The sequence below is a fragment of the Rhinatrema bivittatum genome, chromosome 4, assembly GCF_901001135.1.
Source record: "Rhinatrema bivittatum chromosome 4, aRhiBiv1.1, whole genome shotgun sequence".
Lineage (NCBI taxonomy): Eukaryota > Metazoa > Chordata > Amphibia > Gymnophiona > Rhinatrematidae > Rhinatrema > Rhinatrema bivittatum.
This window is the reverse complement of record NC_042618.1, coordinates 252,461,968-252,485,525: the sequence shown is the minus strand read 5'-3', so window position 1 is coordinate 252,485,525 and position 23,558 is coordinate 252,461,968. Positions and strand designations below refer to the sequence as shown.

At 42.4% G+C, this 23,558-nt stretch overlaps 1 protein-coding gene across 1 annotated transcript in view; it reads left to right on the top strand.

Moving 5' to 3' along the window:
- The window catches only part of TTC38 (tetratricopeptide repeat domain 38), a 134,683-nt gene that overhangs the window by 25,708 nt on the left and 85,417 nt on the right, over nucleotides 1–23,558 (top strand). Inside the window, exons 4-5 of the mRNA XM_029600040.1 lie at nucleotides 12,388–12,559; nucleotides 21,753–21,926. Of these exons, the coding sequence (XP_029455900.1) occupies nucleotides 12,388–12,559; nucleotides 21,753–21,926 (346 nt within the window). The remainder of the gene's footprint in view (nucleotides 1–12,387; nucleotides 12,560–21,752; nucleotides 21,927–23,558) is intronic.

Here is a 23,558-nt window from a genome sequence, read left to right as displayed (position 1 = left end):
GTTAAGAATAGTATGCTTACAAGCAAGACCAAGCAACTGAAAATTTCTGCAACATTTTTACGTGGCGAGCAGCCTTTCTAATATCTCAGACATTGCTGCTTTAATGTTCTTTGCTTTTGGCCTTGGCCATGGAAGTTTTATCCCCAATAACAGAGTATCAGTACCCTAGACTGTAAAAAATTAGGGCCCAGCATTGGCTGTCTTCAGAATCCAGTATCCTTTTTGCCCCAAGTGGAGAGCGATGCTGCAGTTGTGTCTAAAACATCAAGGCTAATTATTAAGGGTAGTACTAATCAGCCATACCTTCTGGTTAAGGGTACTAACTGCCCCGTGCACCCTTTTCTTCATTATCACCCTCAAACCTTTAGGGATCCATAGTGTTTATCCCATGCCCTTTTGAATTTGTTTACTGTTTTTGTCCTTGCCACCTTTTCCGGGATGGGCATTCCAGGTATACACCATCCTTTCTATGAAAAAAATGTTTCCTTAAGTTGGCTCTGACTCCCTCCCCCCCCCCCCCCCACACAGATTTTCTATTTTGTGACCCCTGCCAAAGCTCGACCAGTCTTCAAGCTTCCTGAGGAGTAGCAGGTGGAGGGTAGAGAGGAAACAGGCATCTTGTCTAGGTTGGTTTTGTCCCAGGGTTGCCAGCTGTTCACTTCTTTTTGTACAATGTCCGGTTATAATAGTAACTGCATATTGCTGTTTTCTGTCGAGCTATGCTTCCAGCAGACTGCTGCCAATCAGCGCCTGCATTGCTCCGGTGTCAATTTCTGCACCTGTTCTATCTCACTTCTCTAAATGGCCAGGGCCGCTGCAAAAGAATGACACGGGAGAGAGGTATATGCATTATCTGTTTTTTGCATGGAGCCTCTGCCATTGCTGCTGTCTCCTCTGAGGGGACAGGCCAGGGTAGAGGCAGAGGGACAGCAGTGTTAGAGCATAGTGATGTATTTATTATTCCAATGTTGTACTGCAGAATCTGGCTTCTTGGGGGTTTCCATTTCAGTTTTAGTGCACACATTTTTATTTCTAATTTGTAGTCCTTAATTCTGTATTTGGTGAGGGTCTGTCTGTGTTATGCATGTGTGACCAAGGTGAGCCATTCTGCTAAAGTGTTTCTGTGTAAGATTATATATCCCTTTGGAGCTGCTCCTGCCCTTTGTTCCACTACCTGTACATGGGAATTGAATAGGGTATGAGGTAGGACAACATAGTTGCTCCTCCCCACTTCTCGGGCTCTATCAGGGTACATCCGATGCTACATTAGAAAGAAGCATACTGAAGAAGCTGGATGGTCAGGTGAAGGTTGACAAAATACCAGAAGGTACAAAATAGAAACTCAGGGAAATATTAATCCATCCAAAGATAAGTGTCTAAGCCAAATTTTAAAAAATATCAGAATATTTTTATTTTACAAACATGATCTTCAATATTTAAATGTTTAATGTGTACACAAAACAGATGAACATTTAAAATGCACACTGTTCCCAACCTCAGGCCACAGTTTCACCAGCATGAAGGCATGCTTCTTCAGGGGACATTTACAAATGTAACAAAGTTAAAAATAACAGAGGTTCACACAAAGAGGATAAATCCAGCCTATATAGAAAACTAATGTGGTGGTCGCTTGACAACTGATTTTCAGTCAGCTTGAAAATAATATTACAAATTGAGTATTGAGAGAAAGCAGCTTCTTAAGGTAGGCTTGCATATCAAAGTCTTAGCAAATATGAAAATATGGCCATCTGAAACAAAAAATGAAACATATAGAAAGAGTAAGAACAAACAGGGAAATATCAGTGACCTAAAAAGTTGAAAACCATATATGAATTAGGAATTAAAAAATTCTCACCGTGTTCAAAAAGTGTAAAGATTACCCCGGATATGGTATCTGCGCCAAAAAGAGCAACTAAAACCAAGTGACCTACATGAAAGAAGTAACAAATAAGTGGGAAAAAAAAAGACCACTTGACAAAACAAAAAAGTAGCCAAAAAACTCAGAAATAACTTACCACGACCAAGAGAATTGCTAATGCTAGCAAGGCAGCACAGAGCCTGCAGCAATGGATGTCGTACATGCAGGTAAAAGGAGTTTAAATAGAAACCCAATGGGAATATCAACATGTGACCATGTCGTAAACTCAGTAAACCAATGGATGCAGACAAAAAAATTGCTACACTGATGAGAAATTAATTACATTTTAAATAAAAAACAAATACTGTGAACTAACTACAAATAACAAAGCCATAATGGCAGCAAGCCAATAGAATTGAGCAAAAAACTCCAAATAATTCCAATGACATATATTATCATCACAAAAAAGAATTCCATTCCACATCAAAACGTACCCCATAAAGCTCAATGGTTTGCCATTCATAATGAACTACTTTGAACCTCCTTTTGAACCAGAGCCCTAGAAATATTTCCTCCCCCGCTCTAACTGAAATAGTTGTATAACAAAAATAGAGGTCTTCCACACGATGACCCAAGGATTGCCAATAGGCGACAAGGGGGGCTCCTTTCTTATTTGTGCGACTACATCTCATGTGTTCTAGCATGCGAATGCACACACATCGTTTAGTTTGACTGATATACAGACGTTTGCGATGACACTTTATTGTGTAAATAATTTGAGAGGAAAATCAGTCAAAATGGGCTGGTAACTTGTACATAGGATGTAAAGCTGCAATAAATATTTCCGTCAATTCATACACGAAATGGCTGTTAGGGCTGAGGACCCAGCTTGGCTTGCGAACCCCCACGGGAACAGTCCAGGAATCCAGGGGCAGACTAGACTAGAAGATCATACCAGCCACCTTCTCATGCAGATTGAGCCCTTGGGTTCTGGTGGCCGACAAGACTTGAACAAGGGAGGAGACCTAAGCTAAGGCTGGACTGGAATTCAGAGTGGAGAGGAACAAACTCAGGTGAAGCTGAACAGGCCTGGGGATACAGGCTGCAGGGCTGGAGATAGAAGTCAGGCAGGACTGAAGAGGCAGGCCGCAGGCTGATGTCTGGTGGATCTGGAGCTCAGGCAGGAACCAAGGTCAGGGGTGGAATACTGGAACAGTGGAACAAGGCAGATGTTACTGATTCTGGCAAGCTTGAGACAGGAGGCCTGGGCACTAGAGAGCAAGGCTTGAAACAGGAGGCTTGGGTGCCAGGGAGCAAGGCTTGAGATAGGAGGCTTGGGAGCTAGGGAGCAAGCTTGAAACTGGAAGGGACTGGGAAGCCATGGAGCAAACTTGGAAATAAGAAGGCTTAGGGAAGTCACAAGGAAAGCTTGGAAACAGGAAGGTTTAAGGAAGACAGCAAGCTAGAATACAGGAAGGCTAAGGAAGCCACAAGGCAAAAGGCTTAGGGAAGCCACAAGGAATGCAAAGATGAGAAGGCTTTGGAAAGCCACAAGACAGAAGGATGTGGAGAGCCAAGCAGATTCAATCACAAGGCCCTGAGTGTAGACTGAGGCAGGGCTAAATAGGCAGGGAATTGCCGAGTCATGAGGTCATTGAGACTAAAGCTGAAAAGAGGGTAGGTGCAACTCCCAGAGGACCTCTGGTGTTGGGAGGCTGCATGACGAGCAGAATCACAAAAGGGCACTCTGAACAGGCCCCACATTTGTATTCTCTCACCAGACCTGGGACTACACCGGGGTACGTTGGAAGAGAAGCTAAAGTGAGCTGGTTACCTAAAGATTGGTTCTTCATAAGAGCAAAAATGGGTGGGGGGGGGGGGGATCAGAAAACAGGTCCAAATTTAATATGGATGAGGTTTTTAAACAATGGATTTAATTCTACCAGATAAAGGGGAATAAAGTATAGTGCAAACAAATCTAGAAACAGGTGATTTGTAGGAAGATAACAAATTGTCAAGGTTGGCGTATAACGCGCATTTGAAAGCCTTCTTAATTCATAATCTACTATATCCTCGTTCCTGAAATCTCGAAGATAGCTCGGTTGGAAATAACTTGTATTCTTCAATAGTGGAGCAAACCCGTCTCAGTCTAAGAAACTGTCCAATAGGGTAATTATTTTTTAAACTTTTGTGATGAAAGCTATCATAGTGCAAAAGAGTGTTTTTGTCAGTACTTCAGAGCACAGCGTATCAGCTGGTGCCCGGTTCCAGCGCAGTAGAAGCAGAACCCCAGCTGATGTCGGTGGAGATTTTCTTCAGAGGTGAGATGCCCCTGGCCGAGCTGCATTGGTTCCTCCAGGTGTGTTTGGGCTGGTGCTGCTGTTGGGATGGGAGAGGGGGGGTGCTGAAATTGAGGAGTTAGTGCAATGGGTCTGTATGGTGGTGGAGCTCCCAGGCCCATTCCTGGAGGCATCGGTCGATTCTCCTTGCTAAATCAATATGACTATCCAGGGATTCTGGGAGCTCGCAGGTGGCCAACTCATCCTTGACCCACAAAGACAGCCTCTCCATGAATATACTCTGGAAGCTGTTCTCTCTGCAGTTTAGCTTCATAGCTATGGCCCGAAATTCTATCGCATAGTCTATCAGCATTCATGAGCCCTGTTTTAATTAGTTTGTTTATATGCTTTTTCATTGACAAATTTTCATCAATCTGTATTCCTAGGTCTCAAACCTGGCCTGAGGGAGTAATGATCAAGTTTCCTCGGTCTAGGATTGGCAGTTTGATTATTGAGTTTCTCCTCACCCATACAATTTCAGGTTTTTTTGTGTTTAGTGTTAATTTCCACTGAGTTAGTCTTTGTTGTATTGCCTTCATGTATATTGACAGTATCAAGGTAGTTTTTTCCATTGATTTGTCAAATGGGATGCGATATGTTGTCTGCATAAAGGAAGAATTTGATTCCTAGTTCCGTTGGTAATGGGCATAGTGGCAGAATGTAAATGTTGAATAGGGTAGTTGAGATTGCTGATCCCTGGGGGACACCTGTATCGATTGGGAAGGTGTCAGATATGTGATTGTCCAGTTTTATTTGGAAAGATCTGTTTGCTAGGACAGACGGGAACCATTTGATAACAGTTCCATCTATTCCAGTTTTTCTCAGCTGGTGGCATAGCAGGGTGTGGTCTATGTTGTCAAAGGCTGCTGTTAGGTCAATTAGTACCAGGATATAGGATTCAGCATTATCAAACCCTCGAAGTACAGGGTCAGTTAGTGAAATGAGAAGGATTTCTGTAGAGCGATCTTTTCTGAAGCCGAATTGGTTAGAGTATAGAATATTATTGTCTTCTAGGTAGCTTTCTAGTTGTGGTAACACTGCTTTTTCTAGAATTTTAGCTATGAAAGGCAGGTTGGATATTGGTCGATAGTTGTCCCAATCATCACTTCTGCTGGATTTATTTTTAAGGATGGGTTTAATCACAGCTTGTTTTGCTTTATCAGGGATCAATCCTTCTGATAGTGAGTGGTTGATCATAGTTGTGATTGTTGGCATAATTACGCTGTGTATTATTTTCAGGGAACTTGCAGGGATTGGATCCAGTGGGCAGGCTTGGCTTAATTTTTGTACTGATTTGGTTGATTTTGAGTTTAGATACTGTGTCGAATTAATTCCATTTTGCTTGTCCATGTTTTCATGTTCATTTGTAAGTTGGCAGGTGGGAAATTGTGTTTTTAACCTATTGATTTTATTTAACAAAGAAGCGGCGTATTCATTGCATGAGTTTTTTGAAAAGTTATAGTTGTTCGAGATTGAGGATGATGGGTCCTTGATTAAGTTTTTAACCGTTTCGAAGAGTAGTTTGGAATTAAGTATTGCACCATGAATCTGTTTGGCGTAGTAGTCTTTTTTTTACTTTCTTGATTTGTTCCTGGTATTTTGTTAGATGGGATTTCTATATTTCTAGTGATTTCATGAATTGGCATGTCCATCATTGCTTTTCAGATTTTCTAAGGGTTTGTTTAGTGAGTCTTAGCTCTTCACAATACCAGGGTTTCTTTTTGTTTGTAGATGTGTTGTGTTCTTTCTCGTATGTTTTTTTCCTGGACTGGGCATAGATTATCAGCTTTGTCACTGATGATTTTTTCCCAGGAGTCAAATGCTGAGGAAGCATTATCAAATTTGAAATCAGTTATTTTATTTTTAATGGTCTCTTCAAGTATTTTTTGATCTATCTTTTTCCTGTATGTGAATGATTGATTAATATGTGATTTTGTTTGCTGTGTGTTGAGGAGGGTTATTTCTGCTTTTATTAGTTAGTGAACAGTCCATGGTAGTATATAGTGAGATGAATTGATTCTGCAGATACTGTTATTGGCAAATATTAGGGCAAGTGGGTTTCCAGCTTTGTGGGTGGGATTTGTTATGAATTGCGACAAGTCCATTGCTTCCATAGTATCTAGGAATATTTCACATGCTGTATTTTTGGGTGTGCTATCTATATGTAAATTGAAGTTTCATATGATTAGGGTGGATTCAGGAGATGGAAACACATTTGTGAAGATTTCAATTAAGGAGGAGCAATGTTTTTTAAGTGTTCCAGGTGGGAAATATACTGTGCCTATATTTAATTGTGTAGATTTTAGTATTGCCACCTCGTAGGTGGGGTAGATCTCAATTTTGTACGGTTTAAGTTTGAGCTCTTTTTTACAGATTATTAAAAGACCCCCTCGTTTACATTTTTTTCTGGGGAAATGAAAGATATCATAGTTGGAGTGATCAATTTGATTTAAGAGCATATTATCATTTTCTTTCGGCCATGTTTTGGCTATGCAGAAGATAGTGGGTTTTAGCTCTTCTAGCAAATCATTTATCAAAGGGATTTTCTTTGTTAGTGATTGAGCATTTAGTAATAGTAGAGATAACATTAGGCCGGAAGAGATTATTTGAGAATTGTCATTTATTGGGGAATCCAGGCAGCTAAATCCCTTTCAAACTTTTCCTCTTTCCATTCTTTTCTGCCTTTTATTGTAGTAAAACTTTCTTAGTATTCAGACAGGTTAATCCACACCAGTGGGTTATGCATCTCTACTAGCAGGTGGAGATGGAGCAAAGCTGACGTCATAGTATATATAGCCCTGCACTGACATCATTCCACCAATATTCTCCATCTCCAACAGATAGTGGACGTGCATCTCCCTACTGGGAATTTGCCTCGCTTTCCTGTGGTGATACCTTATAGTTCCTCTCTCAGTCAAGTTTTCATGAGGTGATATCTGCAGATCCCTCTCAGAAGAGTGCCTTAGTCCAGTAACTGGTTTTCTGGCATAGACTTAGCTGTAGAGAGACAAACAGCTAAGAGGCTAGTGGGTGCAGGAAGCCGAGCGTGGCGGTGAAGGGCTTTGCTCTCTCCCCCTGCAGCCGGAGACCAACTCTGTATTTGGCCAGGATGGACTGAGTTCAGGTAAAGAGTATATAAAAATAAAAGGGGGGGGGGGGAGTTAATTTTAGGGATTCCATCTCCCTTCTGGTCTCCAAGCTCAGCGTGCCAATCCGACACCCATTCCCATCTCCAGGGGAGCTTGGGGAGTCATGGCAGCTTGATGGGTTGAGCAGCCTTTTTGGCTAGGCCCCGCTCTCAGGCATTGTTTAGATGCCACATGGTAGGCCGCAGTGGCCTTCACTCACTTTTTTGCGCACAAAGCTGCCACAAATCAGTGCCTGATGTTGATTTGCGCTTGCGAGCCTAGGTGTGCACTTGGGTGGACGCTTAAGGGGGCACTTAGATGGGCACTCAGGTAGGCATCTACCTGAGCCGTATATTGGGCGCCTACATTTTGGGCATCCGTAGTATACACATTGGACAGAACTTGTTTTTGGGTGCCCTGAACAGGCGGTCATGCAGCTGGGTGCCCAGTTATCAGACGCTTTTGGGAGGATACTGATAATAAGTATATATCCATGGTGGCAGTAGCAAAGAAGCCTAAGCGCTTTACTCTTTGTCCTGCTTGCCATATTCGGACATCACACCCTGGCATCCCCTTTAACTTGTGTCAGCGCTGCTTGGAAGTTTGGGGAGAGTTGTCTCCTACTGATTTTGCTAAGCATAGTCCTTTCCAGCATGATGCGGAAATGGAATAGGAGGGGAAACTGGCAGAGGTTTTGCCTTGTTTTGGGGCTCCCCTAACTGGTCCTTCAGCGGGGGAAGGTAGCTCAGTGGGCGCAGGACCAATGCCCCCTGGTTTTGGTATGGATCCTTCTGCCTATTCTCGAATGGAATGTTTTCAAGGGCTGCATGTTGAGTGACCTGGCCGCAGCAGGCCCCGCAACTGGGTCTACTCACTTCCGGCGCCCGGCTCCTGGACCTGGCCCGTCCTCATTGGCGGCGGTGGGCAGCCGCCTGCGCTCCCGCACCTCCGCTGCCTCCTTGGGTGCTCCTAGTTGATCCATGGAACCCTCCGTCTCTCGGCGGGTCTCCCCACCTGTGCCGTGGGAGACGCTGCCATCCAGCGTCCTGCCTCCTCCTAGATGCACGCTCATGTGCGTCCCATCGGCTTTTAAAGGGACCTCGGTGGGAAACATCCGCGGCTCCGGATGATGACATCATCGGGCCCCACTCCTTGCCTTGGCAACAGGTCTCCACGCTAGTCGTGTGCTCTGTTGCTCGTTCCTGTTCCTGACTTCGTTCCTGGTTCCTGTTCCTGACTTCGTTCCTGGTTCCTACCTAGCCTCTGCCTTGGACTGATTACTGGCTTTGACCCTTGCTTCGTTGGACCACGCTCAGGACTGATTACTGGCTTTGATCCTTGCTCCACTATACCTTGCCTAGTACTGCCGCCTGCCCCGACCTGCTCCTGACCTCGCCTCTGGTATCTCTTTGGAATTGGCCTTGTTAGGCTTCGGCCTTCTACTGCCCAGGCGTCACCTATCCTTGCACTCTGGTCCGTCATTGCCACCCGTGCCTCTGGACTCCTGTCTCATCTGGACCTGTCTAGGTCCCTCCGATACCTCTGCTGGTCCCTGGCTGCCTACTCTGAACATCCACTGGGACTCATCTAATGGAGGCCTGCCTAAGATCAGTCAGTCCCGGCACCCAAGGGCTCAACCTGCGGGGAACGAGGGCTGGTATTGGCAAAGCTCCAGCCGGCCTCCATCTCCTGGCCTGCTCTGCCTCCCAATGGTGGGAACCCGTGGGGCTTGCCCTACGAGTAGCATCAATCCCACCTCGGGCCAAGGGTCCACCACCAGTGCAACACTGCAGTCCTTTCTTCAGGTGCATTCGGCAGTCCTGGCCAAACCTAACAGTTCAGGATCGAAGGCTGCAGATTCCCGCATGTCTGGTGTCACGGATAAGCTTCAGAGTACATCTAGATCTGCTGCGGGTCATACTGATGGGGATCCAGATAGCACGGATGATGAAGCCGATCCTTATTCCCTGGAGGATGGGGAAATTCCTCAGAGATTGGAGCCTTATAGAGCAATGTTGTGTTTCTTTCATAGAGATGAGTTGCTGGCTCTGATCTCCCAGGCATTGAAGATGCTGGCAGGGCCAGGTGCTGATGCCAAAGAAAAATCCCATTTTAATTGCTTTGCATAAAGCATCATGTTTCTTTCCCTTTATGAATGCTATTCAAGAATTGATAGATCTTGAAAGAGGCACCCCGGAAGCTAATTTTAAAGGAGGAAGAACCTTGGAAATGTTGTACCCTCTGGATCTGGCTGTGAGAGAGCATATGTACTTTCTGAAAGTGGGTACACTGGTGTGTGCTGTCACCAAGTGGTTGACTATCCCTGTAGAAGTGGGAGCAGCATTGAAGGATGCACAAGATAGGAGAATTAAGCAGGCCTTTGAGGCGATGGCCCTGAATTTGCAAATAGCCTCTTATTCCCTGGTGGCTTGAGCTTGTTTGCTTGTCTCTCAGGAAGTTGATGAATCTGGTTTGAATTCCAGGAGGGATGATGGAACTGGCAGCCACCTTTTTGACAGATGCAAGCTGTGACCTGGTCCATGTGTCTGCCAAGGGGGTGGCTTTGGTGATAGCAGTCAGGTGTCAGCTAAAGCTGAGGGATTGGTTGTCCAATACAATTTCAAAGTCTAATCTTACAAAATTGTCCTTTAAAGGCTCACTCTTGTTTGGGAGTGAGTTGGAAAAAATGGCCAATAAGTGGGGTGAGTACCAGTTTCCTCAGTTACCAGAGGTTAAGTAGCAGGCGCCATGCTCCTTCGGCATGAGAGGTTGTGCTATGGCTTTCAAACGCTTTCAACCCTACTGAGGAGCGGCTTCTCAGAGGGCTCAACCTTTGAATAGGTATCAGTCTTTATATCCCAGGCAGCTCAGATGAGGCACAGGCTCGCGTGGTGGTGCCCCCCAAACCTCTCAATGAAGGTGTGCCAACCCACCCCCAGGAACAGGAGATAAGGGATCGCTTCTCTCTTTTTTATTAGAGATGGGTTGCGATCACGTCAGACCAATGGGTTCTGGAGGTGATAAGAGATTGCTATGCTCTGGAGTTTCTCAGTGTTCCTCGGGACCAGCTGTTTATACTCCATAGTGGGAGTAAACAGGGTGAATCAGCATCACGGGTTACAATAGCCCCGCTGGATTAAGGAGGTTATCATGGCCACGTATGTGGATGCTGAACAGCCATTACCTAGTCAGGTTAGGGCTCATTTCCCTAGGGCTTAGGCAGTGTCATGGGCGAGGTTTAGATTGTTGTCTCCTGTCAAGATTTGCCGAGCTGCAACATGGTCCTCCTTACACACCTTTTCCAGGCATTACCACCTAGATGTGCAGGCCCGGGAAGACGCGGCCTTTGTGAATATGATGTTGATCGGACCACGGGCAGCATCTCGCCCAGTTCGGGAGTAGATTTGGTACATCCCACTGGTATGGATTAACCTGTTTGAATGCTAAGAAAGGAGAAATTACTACTTACCTGATAATTTCCTTTTCTTTAATGAGGACAGGTTAATCCATCTTCCTGCCCTTGGCTGCCTGATGGTGATGATATTGTCATCCTGAGTGACTGCGTTTCCTGGGATTACTGTTAAATGTCAGATCCAGTCCCCAGGTTAGTGATATTACACTCTTTGTCTGAGCTCAGTGTTTTCTTGTTAACTGAGTTCTTGAATGTTGTCTGTTAAAAGTTATGTTCATGTATTGTTTAGATGTCCACAGTTGGCTTTTGCAGAGAATACTGGCAGGCTGATGTCAGTGCAGGGGTATATATACCATGACATCAGCTTTGCTCCGTCTCCATCTGCTCTGTCTTCATCTGCTGGTAGAGGTGCATAACCCAATGGTATGGATTAACCTGTCCTCATTAAAGAAAAGGAAATTATCAGGTAAGTAGTAATTTCTCCATTGATGCTTTATTAATGTAATTGTGAATAGCCCACATTGTTTGCACTCCACCTGGGAACTTTTAACCTGTGTACATTGCAGCTGTTCTTCAAAGGGAAATTATCCGAGGTGTTTCCTTTTGAAAATTAGCAGTGCCAAATACGTGGGAAAAATAAACTGAGCCACAAAGACAAGAAAAGTAAAAGATAACAATTGAATCATGAAAATTAAAACAAATGAGAGAATGCAAGATTCTCAAAAGAATCTTCTGATAAAGATGTGAAAACTATCATTGCGTTGTAATTTTCCATACCCGTTCCCTAAATATTAGATCAATTATTAATATGAACTAGATAATTTCACTTGATAAATAATATTGCATGTCTATGAATACCACCTCTGTAACCAATCACTGTTTATTTGTTGAGTAATAACTATGATGCCACTTTGTAAACCGTTGTGATCTATACATGGAACGACGGTATATAAAATGTCTAAATAAATAAATAAATAAATGTCCACATACTCTGCACCTCTGTTCGAGAGAAGGAATTAGCCTGTGTGCATTTTGGAGGGTGAATTTCAAACTGTGCTCAGAAATGTAAAGTCTGTGAGTGCTTTTTTTTTTTTTACCTGCAGACTTTGCATCTATTTTCAAAGTGAAAAAGTTCCCTTTTAGAAAGGGAGTTGGAAAAAAGCATGTGCACAGACCTGCACCTGCTATTCGCGCAGGTACTTTCTGCAGCAAAATTATATACATGTGTGCTCAACCCCGCCTAGACTCCACTCACAGGAACACATCTATTATCCGCACATAAAAATACACGTGCAATGGCGATACACGCATTCTTTTACACGAGGCAATTTTTCAAAGCTTCCATTGCTACACAGAAAGCACTATTATATGCTCAGCAATGGCTTTGAAAATTACCCTCTGGAAGTTTTTCATGTACGCATACTGTTTAGTTTCCCCCGATCTAAACATGTCCGGAAACACCTCTTTTTTAACCTGGCTGAATGTATAGGCACTGTCAAAATTGCTACCGCTTTTAGCCTTACAGAGAAGGACAAATTTCAAGCAAAGTCATTTCAACCGGATAAATAGCTTTTGAAAATTGCCTCCCCTGTGAATGAATTTGCTGGCTTCCTTCTCATCGTGAATATTCTCACTTGATTTCTCCTTTAGTGATGGGACACGTTATGGCTAATGGTTTGGAGCTGATTGGCACTGGGAGTTCGGTACTTTTGGATCAAAAGCTGGATAGTGCGGTGAAGAAAATGATGGAGCTCTCCAAAATGCAGCCATTGACAGAGAGGGAGCAGCTGCATGTGTCTGCAGTAGATCTGTTTGCTAAAGGGTAATGCTTTATTTTTCTATGATTTTTGCAGTTTGGTTAAATTATGGTAATGATGGTACTGAATGAACTGGAAAATGACAGCTGGGGTTGCCAGATCATGGCATATTTTTACTGACTGTTAGTAAAATGACATGCCAGATTTTTATTGACAAATTAACCATTTTTTTATGGAGTTATGTTTTACCTTAGCCACCTGGTGGGTAATTTTGTAACTGCACTCATTAGTCTAAAGTGTTTGGGTTTTTTGTTTACCTGCAGACTGCACAGTAATTTTCGAAGTGAAATTACATACATACTTTCACTTTTGAAAATTATCGCAGGAAAATTACCTGCATACATTTAAACTTACTAACATGGGCGTAGTTTTCAGAGAGAGACTTGGATGACTTTGCAAAGAGTTACACGAGCGTTGCATGCCTTAAAATAGCACATATGCACGTAAGTAGCATGTATGCACTTATATATTATTTTATAAACCTCACAAGTACATGCATAAATTTAACAGGAAAAAAAGGAGTGTTCTAGGTCGTGATCCAGAAGTATGCGTACAAGTTGCTATTTTGTAAAAAGCATATGTGTTTACATTATGTAATTTGAGCAAATTTTACGCCAGCTAATTGATTCACGCAGTTGAAATTGAACTTGTCTTTTGTCTGCAGTTTTTGGGTGGGAAGTCTGGGTAAATTGGTGGGTTTTCAGGGTGAAGTGCTGAAAGATGTAGGTGAACTGGTCAAAGTCTGAATGAGCTGATAGAAGTATCGGCGAACTGGTGATTCCAAGTACACAAGTAACTAAGTATTTTCAGAATGACCTATGCACGGACTTTATAAAATACCTGCCTCTGACATCATTCTGGGTTATTACATATACATTGTTGCAATTATTTTATGCTTAAAATATACGTGTATTTTTTTTTAATGGGTAGAGAAAATATACGTGTTCCTGCATTAACAATGTATGTGTGTATTTTGGGGTAGAAATAATGCGGTGTTTTTAAAATACTAGCATAAATCTTCTCATGTCCACTTATGCATGCAAATGGTATACTGCAGACAGTTTTGTTTTTTTTTTATAAAATCTTTTTATTGATTTTTGTGAATACAGAGAGATACATAACAATCTCAAAGTTACAACAGTAAATCTTCCAGTACAAAGAATATATTTCGAAATATAACTACAAGTTAGGCAATCTGTTGATAACCAATTTGAAAAAGAGAGATCGTTCTCTCTCTCTCTATGAAATATAAACCCTCCCTTTCCCCCCTCCCTTGTGGGAATTCTTCAGAATCTAAGTTCAGGTAAGCCCTTGCCACAGGATGATAGAAATGAAAAGATGTTCAGTATTGATTATTAATTACAACTATAACGTGAAACAGATAATACAGGTAGCTTGATCTTTTTGATCTTTATCTTACAACTTGCATACTATATCTAAATACAGACCACAATAAGCATTCAACATTAACACCTTAACAAATATGATTAGAATATGACTCATAAACTTTAATTCTTTAAACATGGTCTAGGCCTCTTAACATTCATAAATTGAAGAGAGTATTCTTCACCAAAGGAGACAGTGAGTCCAAATAAGCTTGCCATACCTGCAGCATGTCCTCAAGATGGTTTTCCGAGATAGATTTTGCAGTTAAGTATTCAAAAGAAAGAAGTTTACTCATCCTCGCTTTCCATTGAGCAAGGGTGGGTCAATCATTTCGTACCCAAGTGAACAGTATAGCTTTCTTTGCTACTAACATAGCTTTAGCCAAAAATAACTTTTTATAAGGCCCCAAAATAAAAGAGGCATTGTTATTTACACCAAATAACCAAAAATTCTGATCAGAAGGTAAGAGTAGCTTCCAAATAGACTCTATATAAGCTTGTATTTGAGACCAAAATTCCCGGATTTTGGGACATTGCCAGAAACTATGAAAAAGTCTCCTATCACTGTACCGTATTTCTGGCATTCAGGAGACATAGAAATTGCGGCATGGAAAACCCTCTCCTGAGATAAGTATACCTGACAGAGAAATTTTAATTGAGTTTCTCATAATTCCACATGCTCAATTGATCTATTAATCTTTTGAAAACAGCATCTAATTCTTTGTACTGTAAATTTACATCTTGGCCATTATTCCATTTACTATGAATCTGAGTTAAATGGTCTCCTACTTGTACATTCCTGGCATAAGAAGGTTTATCTTTCTTATTTCCAACTAGAATTTCATCCAATAACCCCATCTTATAAAACTCAAGAAAACTATGTATTACACTAGAGTCTCCAGAAAATAGATGATGCATTTGTGTTAGACCTTTTAGCTTCCACAATTTAAAAACCTGATTCTCTAAGCCAGGCATAAACTGAGGGTTATCCTGTATGGAAATGTATGGGGAGACAATATCCTTTCTCAGTAAAAATTTACAGAGAAACACCCAGGCTGCACGACAGGAGGGCACAAGTATATAATCTCAAAGGCTTTCTGGTACTTCTCTCTCAGCAATTTGAATCAGTGCATTCAGAGAGAAAGGTCTCAACTAGCCCTGTCCTAGGGCATAAGGAGAAAACCAAGATGTCTGAAACAGCCAATCATGTAAGTGCCTTAATATACATGCAAAATTATATAACTAAAAATTAGGGCACGTCAATCCCCCCTAATCTGTTTTCATCATGAAACCCATTGGTAGCCTTGCTGTCTTGCCTGACCAGAAAAAAAACCTAAGCAACTTATTCATTTCCCTGAGGTCCTTCTTTCTCAACCAAATGGGGAGCATCTGTAGTACATATAGCCATTTAGGGACCACCATCATTTTAACTAAATTGATTTTCCCAAATAGCGAGAGGTAGATTCCGCTATTTTTGAAGAGAACCCCCCCCCCCCCCCCCCCCATACTCCTTAAAAGAGGTTTAACATTGGCATCATAAATTCTGCCTATATCCACTGGAATTTTAATCCCAAATACCTCATTTTTCCTTCAACCCAATGTAAGGGAAAGTCTCCCACCCAAAGCCTTCTGAGTGTTCTTGAGATGTCTTAACACCTCAGATTTATCTTGGTTAATTTTCAGTCCTGCAAATGAGCCAAAATCTAATTGGTGTTGCAACACTTTATGCAAGGACTCCTTTGGATTAGTAAAGAAGACAAGAACATTGTCCACAAAGGCCACTATTTTAAAAGTATACTCATTCCTGCTGAGGCCCTGGATAGAGTTGTCAGCCACAACTTTCCTGAGGAGAGTGTCTATAGATAAAATGTAGAGTAGCGGAGAAAGGGAACAACCCTGTCTCACTCCTCTCAGTACATGAAAATCCTCAGAAATATATCCATTTGCTATAATATTAGATACCCGGCAACTATAAAGAAAAGAAATATATTTTAAGAAATCTCCAACTATCCCAAATTTGCGTAATGCTGAAATCATATATTGCCAAGAAACCCTATTGAAGGCGTTTTCAGAATCAAACCCAATTGCCACTACCTTCTTATTACTGGATTTGCAGATAGACAATACCAAGGTTAATTTCACTATATGAGAACATGCTGCCCTGCCTTTAACGAACCCCACTTGGTTAGGAGAAATAACAGATGGTATAACCAAGCTTAAGACAGATGGTATAACCAAGCTTAAGACAAAGGGAGAAATCAAAAGCCATCAGAGAATCCACACTGGAGAGAAACCATTTACATGTGAGTGTGGGAAAAGTTTCATTTATAAATGGGACTTGAAATACCATCAGAGAATTCACACAGGTGAGAAACCATTTACATGTAGTGTGTGTGGGAAAAGTTTCAGTTGGAAAGGAAACTTCAAATGTCACCAGAGAATCCACACTGGAGAGAAACCATTTAGATGCTTTGAGTGTAGTAAATGCTTTAAGACAAAGGGAGAAATGAAAAACCATCAGAGAATCCACACTGGAGAGAAACCATTTACATGTGAGTGTGGGAAAAGTTTCAGTCAGAAGGCATCCTTGAAGTACCATCAGAGAATTCACACAGGTGAGAAACCATTTACATGTAGTGTGTGTGGGAAAAGTTTCAGTCGGAAAGGAAACTTCAACTGTCACCAGAGAATCCACACAGGAGTGAAATCATTTTATATGCTGTGAATGTGGGAAACGCTTTAAGACAAAGGGAGACATCAAAATCCATCAAAGTTACAAAACTTAAAAACTTAAGACGTGGCTATTCCACCAAGCCTTCGATGATCCTCCAGACAACCCTTAGTCTTCTTTTTCCTCACTTGGACGTAGAAGATTAAAGTCCTACATCCATTCAAACGAAGAACTCTGGCACTTACTGAATAAAGCATCTTTTGCATTAATCCAAATTCCTTTTGGACTATGCTTCTTTAATTATTTTTTGGCCTTTAACTTCCTTCCAGCTCTTAAGCTTCCCAAGTTTTTTACTCCTTGTTAAATGTAACTTTATCTTATTCTCTTTTCTTGTTAATTACTTTTATTTATTGCTTCTGTTATACCCTTGTTTTATGTAAACCGATCCGATATGGTTTATTTACTATGAAGGTCGGTATGAAAAAAGTGTTAAATAAATAAATAGTCTGTCAGCTAGGATTTTAGTAAAAATCTTCAAATCACAGTTTAGCAAGGATATAGGTCTATAGGAAGCAGGGGAGAGCGGCTCTTTCCCTGCCTTGGCCAATACCGTAGTATATGCTGTATTGAAATTGGGAGGGATGCAATTTTCCTTAAGAGCTCCTAGAAAAAAATTCCCCAATGGTCCCACCAAATGTGAACTCAAGATCTTGAAGTAATCGAATGAAAAACTGTCAAGCCACCGGGCTTTGCAGGATTTACTATTTTTTATAACTTGGAGAATTTCAGATGGTTGAACAGATCTATTCAGGAACTCCAGCTGCTGGCTGGAGAAAGAAGGGATCAGGAAGCTCTGAAAAAATTGTTCCTCTTCCTGACCACCACCAGTTCTGTCTTCCGAATACAGAAGTTCATAAAAATCTTTCAAAACTACACAAATGTCTGAATTTTTAGTTACCGTGATCCCCTCAGGAGACTTAAACTTTTCAATAAATGATCTTCCTCTCCTCACCTGGGAGGCTGTTGCATGCATCCACTGCCCTCTCTGTAAGGAAATATTTCTTATGATTTCTCCTGAGTCTACCCCTTTTCACCCGTATTCCATGACCTCTCATTCTAGTGCCTCCTTTCCATTGAAAGAGTCTTGCCTCCTGTGCATGGAAACCTTTGAGATATCTAAATGTCTCTATCATATCTCCCCTATTTTGCCTTTCTTCTAATGTGTACATATTTAGATCTTTAAATCAATCCCCATATCCTTTAGAATGAAGACCCCATACATTTTACTAGCCACCCTATAGACTGACTCTATCCTGTTTATATCCTTTTGAAGATGCAGTTTCCAGAATTGAACAGGTTATTCGAAATGAGGTCTCACCAGGAGCCTATACAGGGGCAATATCACCTCACTTTTTCGACTGTCCATTTATCTCCTTATGCAGCCAAGCATCTTTCTGGCTTTTGCCTTCACTTTATCCACCTGTTTGGCTACCTTTAGATCACCAGGTACAGTCACCCCCAGATACCTTTCCCTTGGGTTTTTGCAAGCTAAATGTATTACTCTGCATTTTTTAGCTTTAAATCTTAACTGCTATACCCTAAACAGTCTCAGGAAAGATCCGTGGTCCCTGGGAATAGATGCTCTCGTACAGGTCTGGCCGTAAGACAAATTGCTGTATGCTTTTCCTCCGTGGCCTTTTCTGGGTAGGATAATTTGCAAGATTGAAGGCCGCAGGGGCTAGTACTCTGGTGGCGCCTGACTGGCCTGACTGGCCCAGGCGCTGTGGTATGCAGATTTGCGATAACTCCTGGTGGAGGCCCCCCTTCGTCTTCCGCCGCACATGGATCTGTTACAGCAGGGTCCAGTTCTTCACGAGGATCCGACTCGATTCTGTCTTATGGTTTGGCCATTGAAAGGGCTCGCCTGTGAAAGCGTGGTTATTCTTCTGTGGTGATTGCCACTTTACTCTGCACTCGCAAGTTCTCCACTTCCTTGGCTTATGTGCGGGTTTGGAGAGTTTTTTGAGGCCTGGTGTGAGGAGCGTGGTGTTCTTCCTTGTTCAGTTAAGATCCCACTCATTCTGGACTTTTTGCAGGATGGGTTGACTAAAGGATTGGCTCTTAATTCCTTGAAGGTGCAGCTCTTACCTGTTTCAGGGGCCAGGTGAATGGTGGTTCATTGTCGTCTCACCCTGATGTGATCCATTTTTTGAAGGGAGTGAAGCATCTTATTCTTTCCTTGAGGTTACTAGTTCCCTTGTGGAGTCTTAACTTGGTGCTGGATTTTTTGGCAGGCCCTACGTTCTGACTGCTGCAAGGCCTTTCTTTGCAGTTGTTGACTTTGAAGACTGTGTACCTGGTGGCTATATGTTCAGTGCATCAAATTTCTGAGCTGCAGGTCTTGTCTTGCCAGGAACTGTTCCTTCGGGTGACTCTGGAGGCGTAACAGCTGTGTACTGTTCCATCCTTCTTTCCCAAGGTAGTCTCAGACTTTCATTTGAATCAGTCCATCTCCTTGCCATCCTTGGATAAAGTCAGGGGTGCAGAGACGTTTCACTTCTTGTGCTCCTTGGATGTCAAGCGACTTGTTGTGTGGTATCTGGAGGTTTCTAAGTCTTGTCAAACTCGGATCACCTATTTGTTCTCCATGGCGGGAGTAAGCAGGTTGCTTCGGTTTCGTGGGATACCATAGCTCGTTGAATTAAGAAGGTAGTCATGGCTGCATATGTGGATGCTGGAAAGCCGTTGCCTACTCAGGTTAGGGCTTATTCCACTAGGGCTCAGGCAGTATCATGGGCAGAGGTTAGTCTGTTGTCTGCCGTCGATATCTGCTGAGCTATGACGTGGTCCTCCTTACACACTTTTTCCAGGTTTTACCGTATGGATGTGCAGGCCCAGGAGGATGCAGCCTTTGCACGAGTGGTGTTGACTGGACTGCTGGAAGTTTACTACCCTGTTGGGGAGTAGCTTGGGTACATCCCACTGGTCCTGAGTCTATCTAGCTACACATTAGGAAATGGAGAAATTACTTACCTGATAATTTTGTTTTCCTTAATGCAGACAGATGGACTCAGCTTCCTGGCCTTGGCTGCCACATGAGTGTGTCAGTAGTTCTCCTGTGGGGCTCTGAGTCCCAGGGAATTACTGATAAGTGTTCATCCAGTCTTTAGCTTAGGGTACCTAGAATCTTATGTGAGTTCAGTGTTTATAGTTGGTTGAGTACAGTTCTGGTTACCTGTTTTTAATCATGTTTTTTAATCAAGTTTTTGCTAGTTTGTCCACAGTTCCTTTTGAAGAGAATACTGGCAGGCTGGGGTTACTGCAGGGCTATATATACTGTGATGTCAGCTTACTCTGTCTCCATCTGCTGGCAAGGGGTCATAAACCCACAGGTCCTGAGTTCATCTGTCTAAACTAAAGAAAACAAAATTATCAAGTAAGTAATTTCTCCATTAAAAACATGGCTGTATCAGCAAACATTTGATGAGACTAATCGATAGAGTGGCTCACAGATAATAGATCATTGTTCTGGTTCCATATGTATTTGGAGTTTCTGTTTACAAAGGATGTTAAGAAACACAGCATATGTTTTAAGATTTTTATGTGATTATTGTTGTAAACCGCCATGATCTTTGGAGTGGTGGTAAACAAATGATTTTTAAATAAATTTTCCAGTTAATATACTTATCTGGGTATATTCAGCGACATTGCCTTGCTGCTGAATATCCTATGTAAGTTAGCTGGATAAGTCTTATCCAGCTAATTTACATAGCCAGATTTATTTTAATATTGGCCCCTTTGTATTCCACCCTACCTGGACAAATAGCTCAGGGCGGATTACAATTTAAAACACAATAAATCAACATTTCTGACATAGATAACAAACAAGGATATAAATTATAAACTAAAATTAGTAAATCTCCAGTTGATAAAACTCATGATGTATCTGACTCAACCTCCAAAGGCATGGGAAAAATAAAATGCTTTCAATTGCTTCCTAAAAACACGGTAAACAGCGATCGCACGAATAGCGGTAGGTACAGCATTTTGTAGGGTTGGCCCAATTACGGAGAGAGCTTGCTTATGGGTTGAGACCAAATGAACATCAGCAGAAGAGGGAACTGTGGGCAGCTTTCCCTGCCCCAACTTCATCTCTCCCCCTCTTCCCTTCTTGCAATGCAAATAAAAGTATGTGCAAAATCAGGTTTTATGAATACTTTTACACGCACAACCCCCAGGTTGATTTTCAAAGCACCACTTGTGCACATAACAGGGTTTTATGTACCTAAAGCGCTGTGAAAATCAGGCCCAGTATGTTGAAATCTATATGCTTTGGGATTCTCTCCGTTTGCTCTGGATGTCTTTGGGACTATATTTCAATTAAGGGACTGCTATTACAGGTTTCTCCCAGTTGTGCATGAGTTCCTGTCACTGTTGAATAGGCCTGCTTCTCCTTGCCATTGGATCAACCGAAGCACAAGCTGCAAACTCAGCCAAGGAGGTGCTGATGTTTAAAAAACCATCTTCAGGATTTTCAGTATGTTTTAGCAGATGAGTGCTTCTTGGGTCAGAGAGAGCTTGATAACTTGAGAAGAGATGTCCAGTCTTGCCCAAATGTAGGGTTGCCAGTCCTGGTTTTACTTCTCTGCATTCAAGGACTTACAGTCTTGATTTTGTTAGGGAATGCAATAGGGAAATCAGAATAAGTTCCAGCATGCAACCCAGGATTGGATCAACCTGTCATGAAAATCTGAAGCCAGTTGACAACCCTACCCAAATTCTATAATGGATTAATGAAAGACTGCTGTACAGTGACATATGTTTAGAACTAAATGTACAGGACCATGGTCAAACCAAGGTTGTGCAGAAGCAATCAGTATAGAGTGGAGGAGTAGCATAATGGTTTGAGTTGCAGGGTGCGAATCAGGGAAGCCAGGGTTCCAATCCCACTTCTCCCAGTAATGCTCCTTGTGACCTTGGGTAAGTCATTTCAGCTTCCATTGCCTCAGGTACAAACTTAGATGGGGCAGGGAAGTATCTAGTATACCTGAATATATCTTGCCTAAGCTGGGTTTTGGGAAGGCTAGCAATTAAATCTAAAATCCAAATACATCATTTGCTATGTTTTCTCTTCTTTTCTAGATGTCTTCCAGAAGCCAGTGAACAATGGGAACAAATTTTACAAAACCATCCAATGGATCTGTTGGCTCTAAAGTTTGTCCATGACACATATTTTTACTTGGGTTTTAGTGAACAGATGAGAGATTCCGTGGCCCGAGTTCTGCCATACTGGAAACCTTCCATTCCTTTCAGCAAGTATGCGCAGCTTTGAAAACATACTGACCAGTCAGTCTTAATAAGGTTAATATTCAAAAAACATTTAGATGGATATCTGAAAAGGTATCCGTCTAAATGGAAAAATGGCGATATTCATCGCCGTATATGGCTACATTTTACCCGCATATTGAGTTATGTGGCTAGAATGTAGCTGCATAAATTGGAGGCGTGCTGTAGGCATTTCCAGGAAGAGCAGAGTTAGCCGCATAAGCTTTGTGGCTAACTCCAGTATTTGGATTTAGTCACTTAACTTATGCGGCTAACTCTGGTCGCACTGTAGGGCTGTTGTAAAGTTAGCTTGGCAGCACCAATAAATATCCCAGTTAAAATAGCTGGATAGGTGTATCTGGCTAACTTAAGTAGCTGCTCTGTGGCTGAATAATGGCCCCACTATTCTTATTCCCTGTGATCTGGAGTCTTATTTGCAGTTAGACTTGAAAGTGAATCATGCTTTCGTTTCTATATAAACAGGTGCACTTTTAAAGGCGTTCCTGTTCATACCCTAGATCAGTCCAAACAAGTGGCTTTTGCATCCATACCAGCAGATGGAGGCAGAGAACAAAAACTTTGAGGCACTGCTACATATCCAAGAGTTCCATCTGAGGTCCCTCAGTATTTCTCTGTATCCAGCAGATAGTAAAGATGAAAACCTGCAATCCAAGTGAGAGTAATTAAAAAAAAAAAAAAAAGGTAAAAGAGATTTTTGAAGAGACAGAATCAGCTTCAAGTGCTCCCTGAGGTATTAGATACCTTTGTGGACCATTCTTCAGGTGGAGCAGGGGGGTGGTAATCCCTGAATTGGCTCTGTCCACATCATCCCAGGGGCCTGATAGCCAGGGGTTTGGGCTCCCTCAACCCCTCGAAAGACTTCTTTCCAATGCCAAAGGCTGGCAGCAGGAAAGTACATGTTGTCTTTCTGATGTGATGTACTAGTACTGTGGATCCTTTAAAAAAAAAAAAAAAAAAAAAAAAGGACAGAGAAGAAACAGCAGCAGTGGCCGATTGGCTACGAGTTGGAGTAGCTGAGGGACAGCGATCGCAGTGGGAAGGAGTTGCTCTGTGTGTCTCATGATGCCGGGGTTATTCAGGAGATGTAACTCGGGCCATTGCTGGTTTCTTGAGAGCGTGGCTCGAGCACGGAGGTGCCAGGTGCTAGGCCCTGATGGCGCTGGGGTCACAGTGTATGCAAGCTTTTCGGGCCTGTGGCTCTCGGCGGTTTCAGCTTAATGCTGCTGCGCTTTGCAGTGCTTGTGCCTCAGAGGGCGAGGGAACCTCCGCAGAGGCTGTGGGTAGCCGGAGTGTCACTTGTTCGGTGAGGCCAATGTCAGATGGTCCTGGCCTGGGGGCGGGCGGGCTGAGACTGTGGAAAGCCCCCTAGTTTTTCTACTATCCGAAAGAGTAAATAACCGATTCACATCTACCCGTTCTAGACCTCTCATAATTTTAAACATCTCTATCATATCCCCCCTCAGCCGTCTCTTCTCCAAGCTGAAAAGTCCTAACCTCTTTAGTCTTTCCTCATAGGGGAGCTGTTCCATTCCCCTTATCATTTTGGTAGCCCTTCTCTGTACCTTCTCCATTGCAATTATATCTTTTTTGAGATGTGGTGAC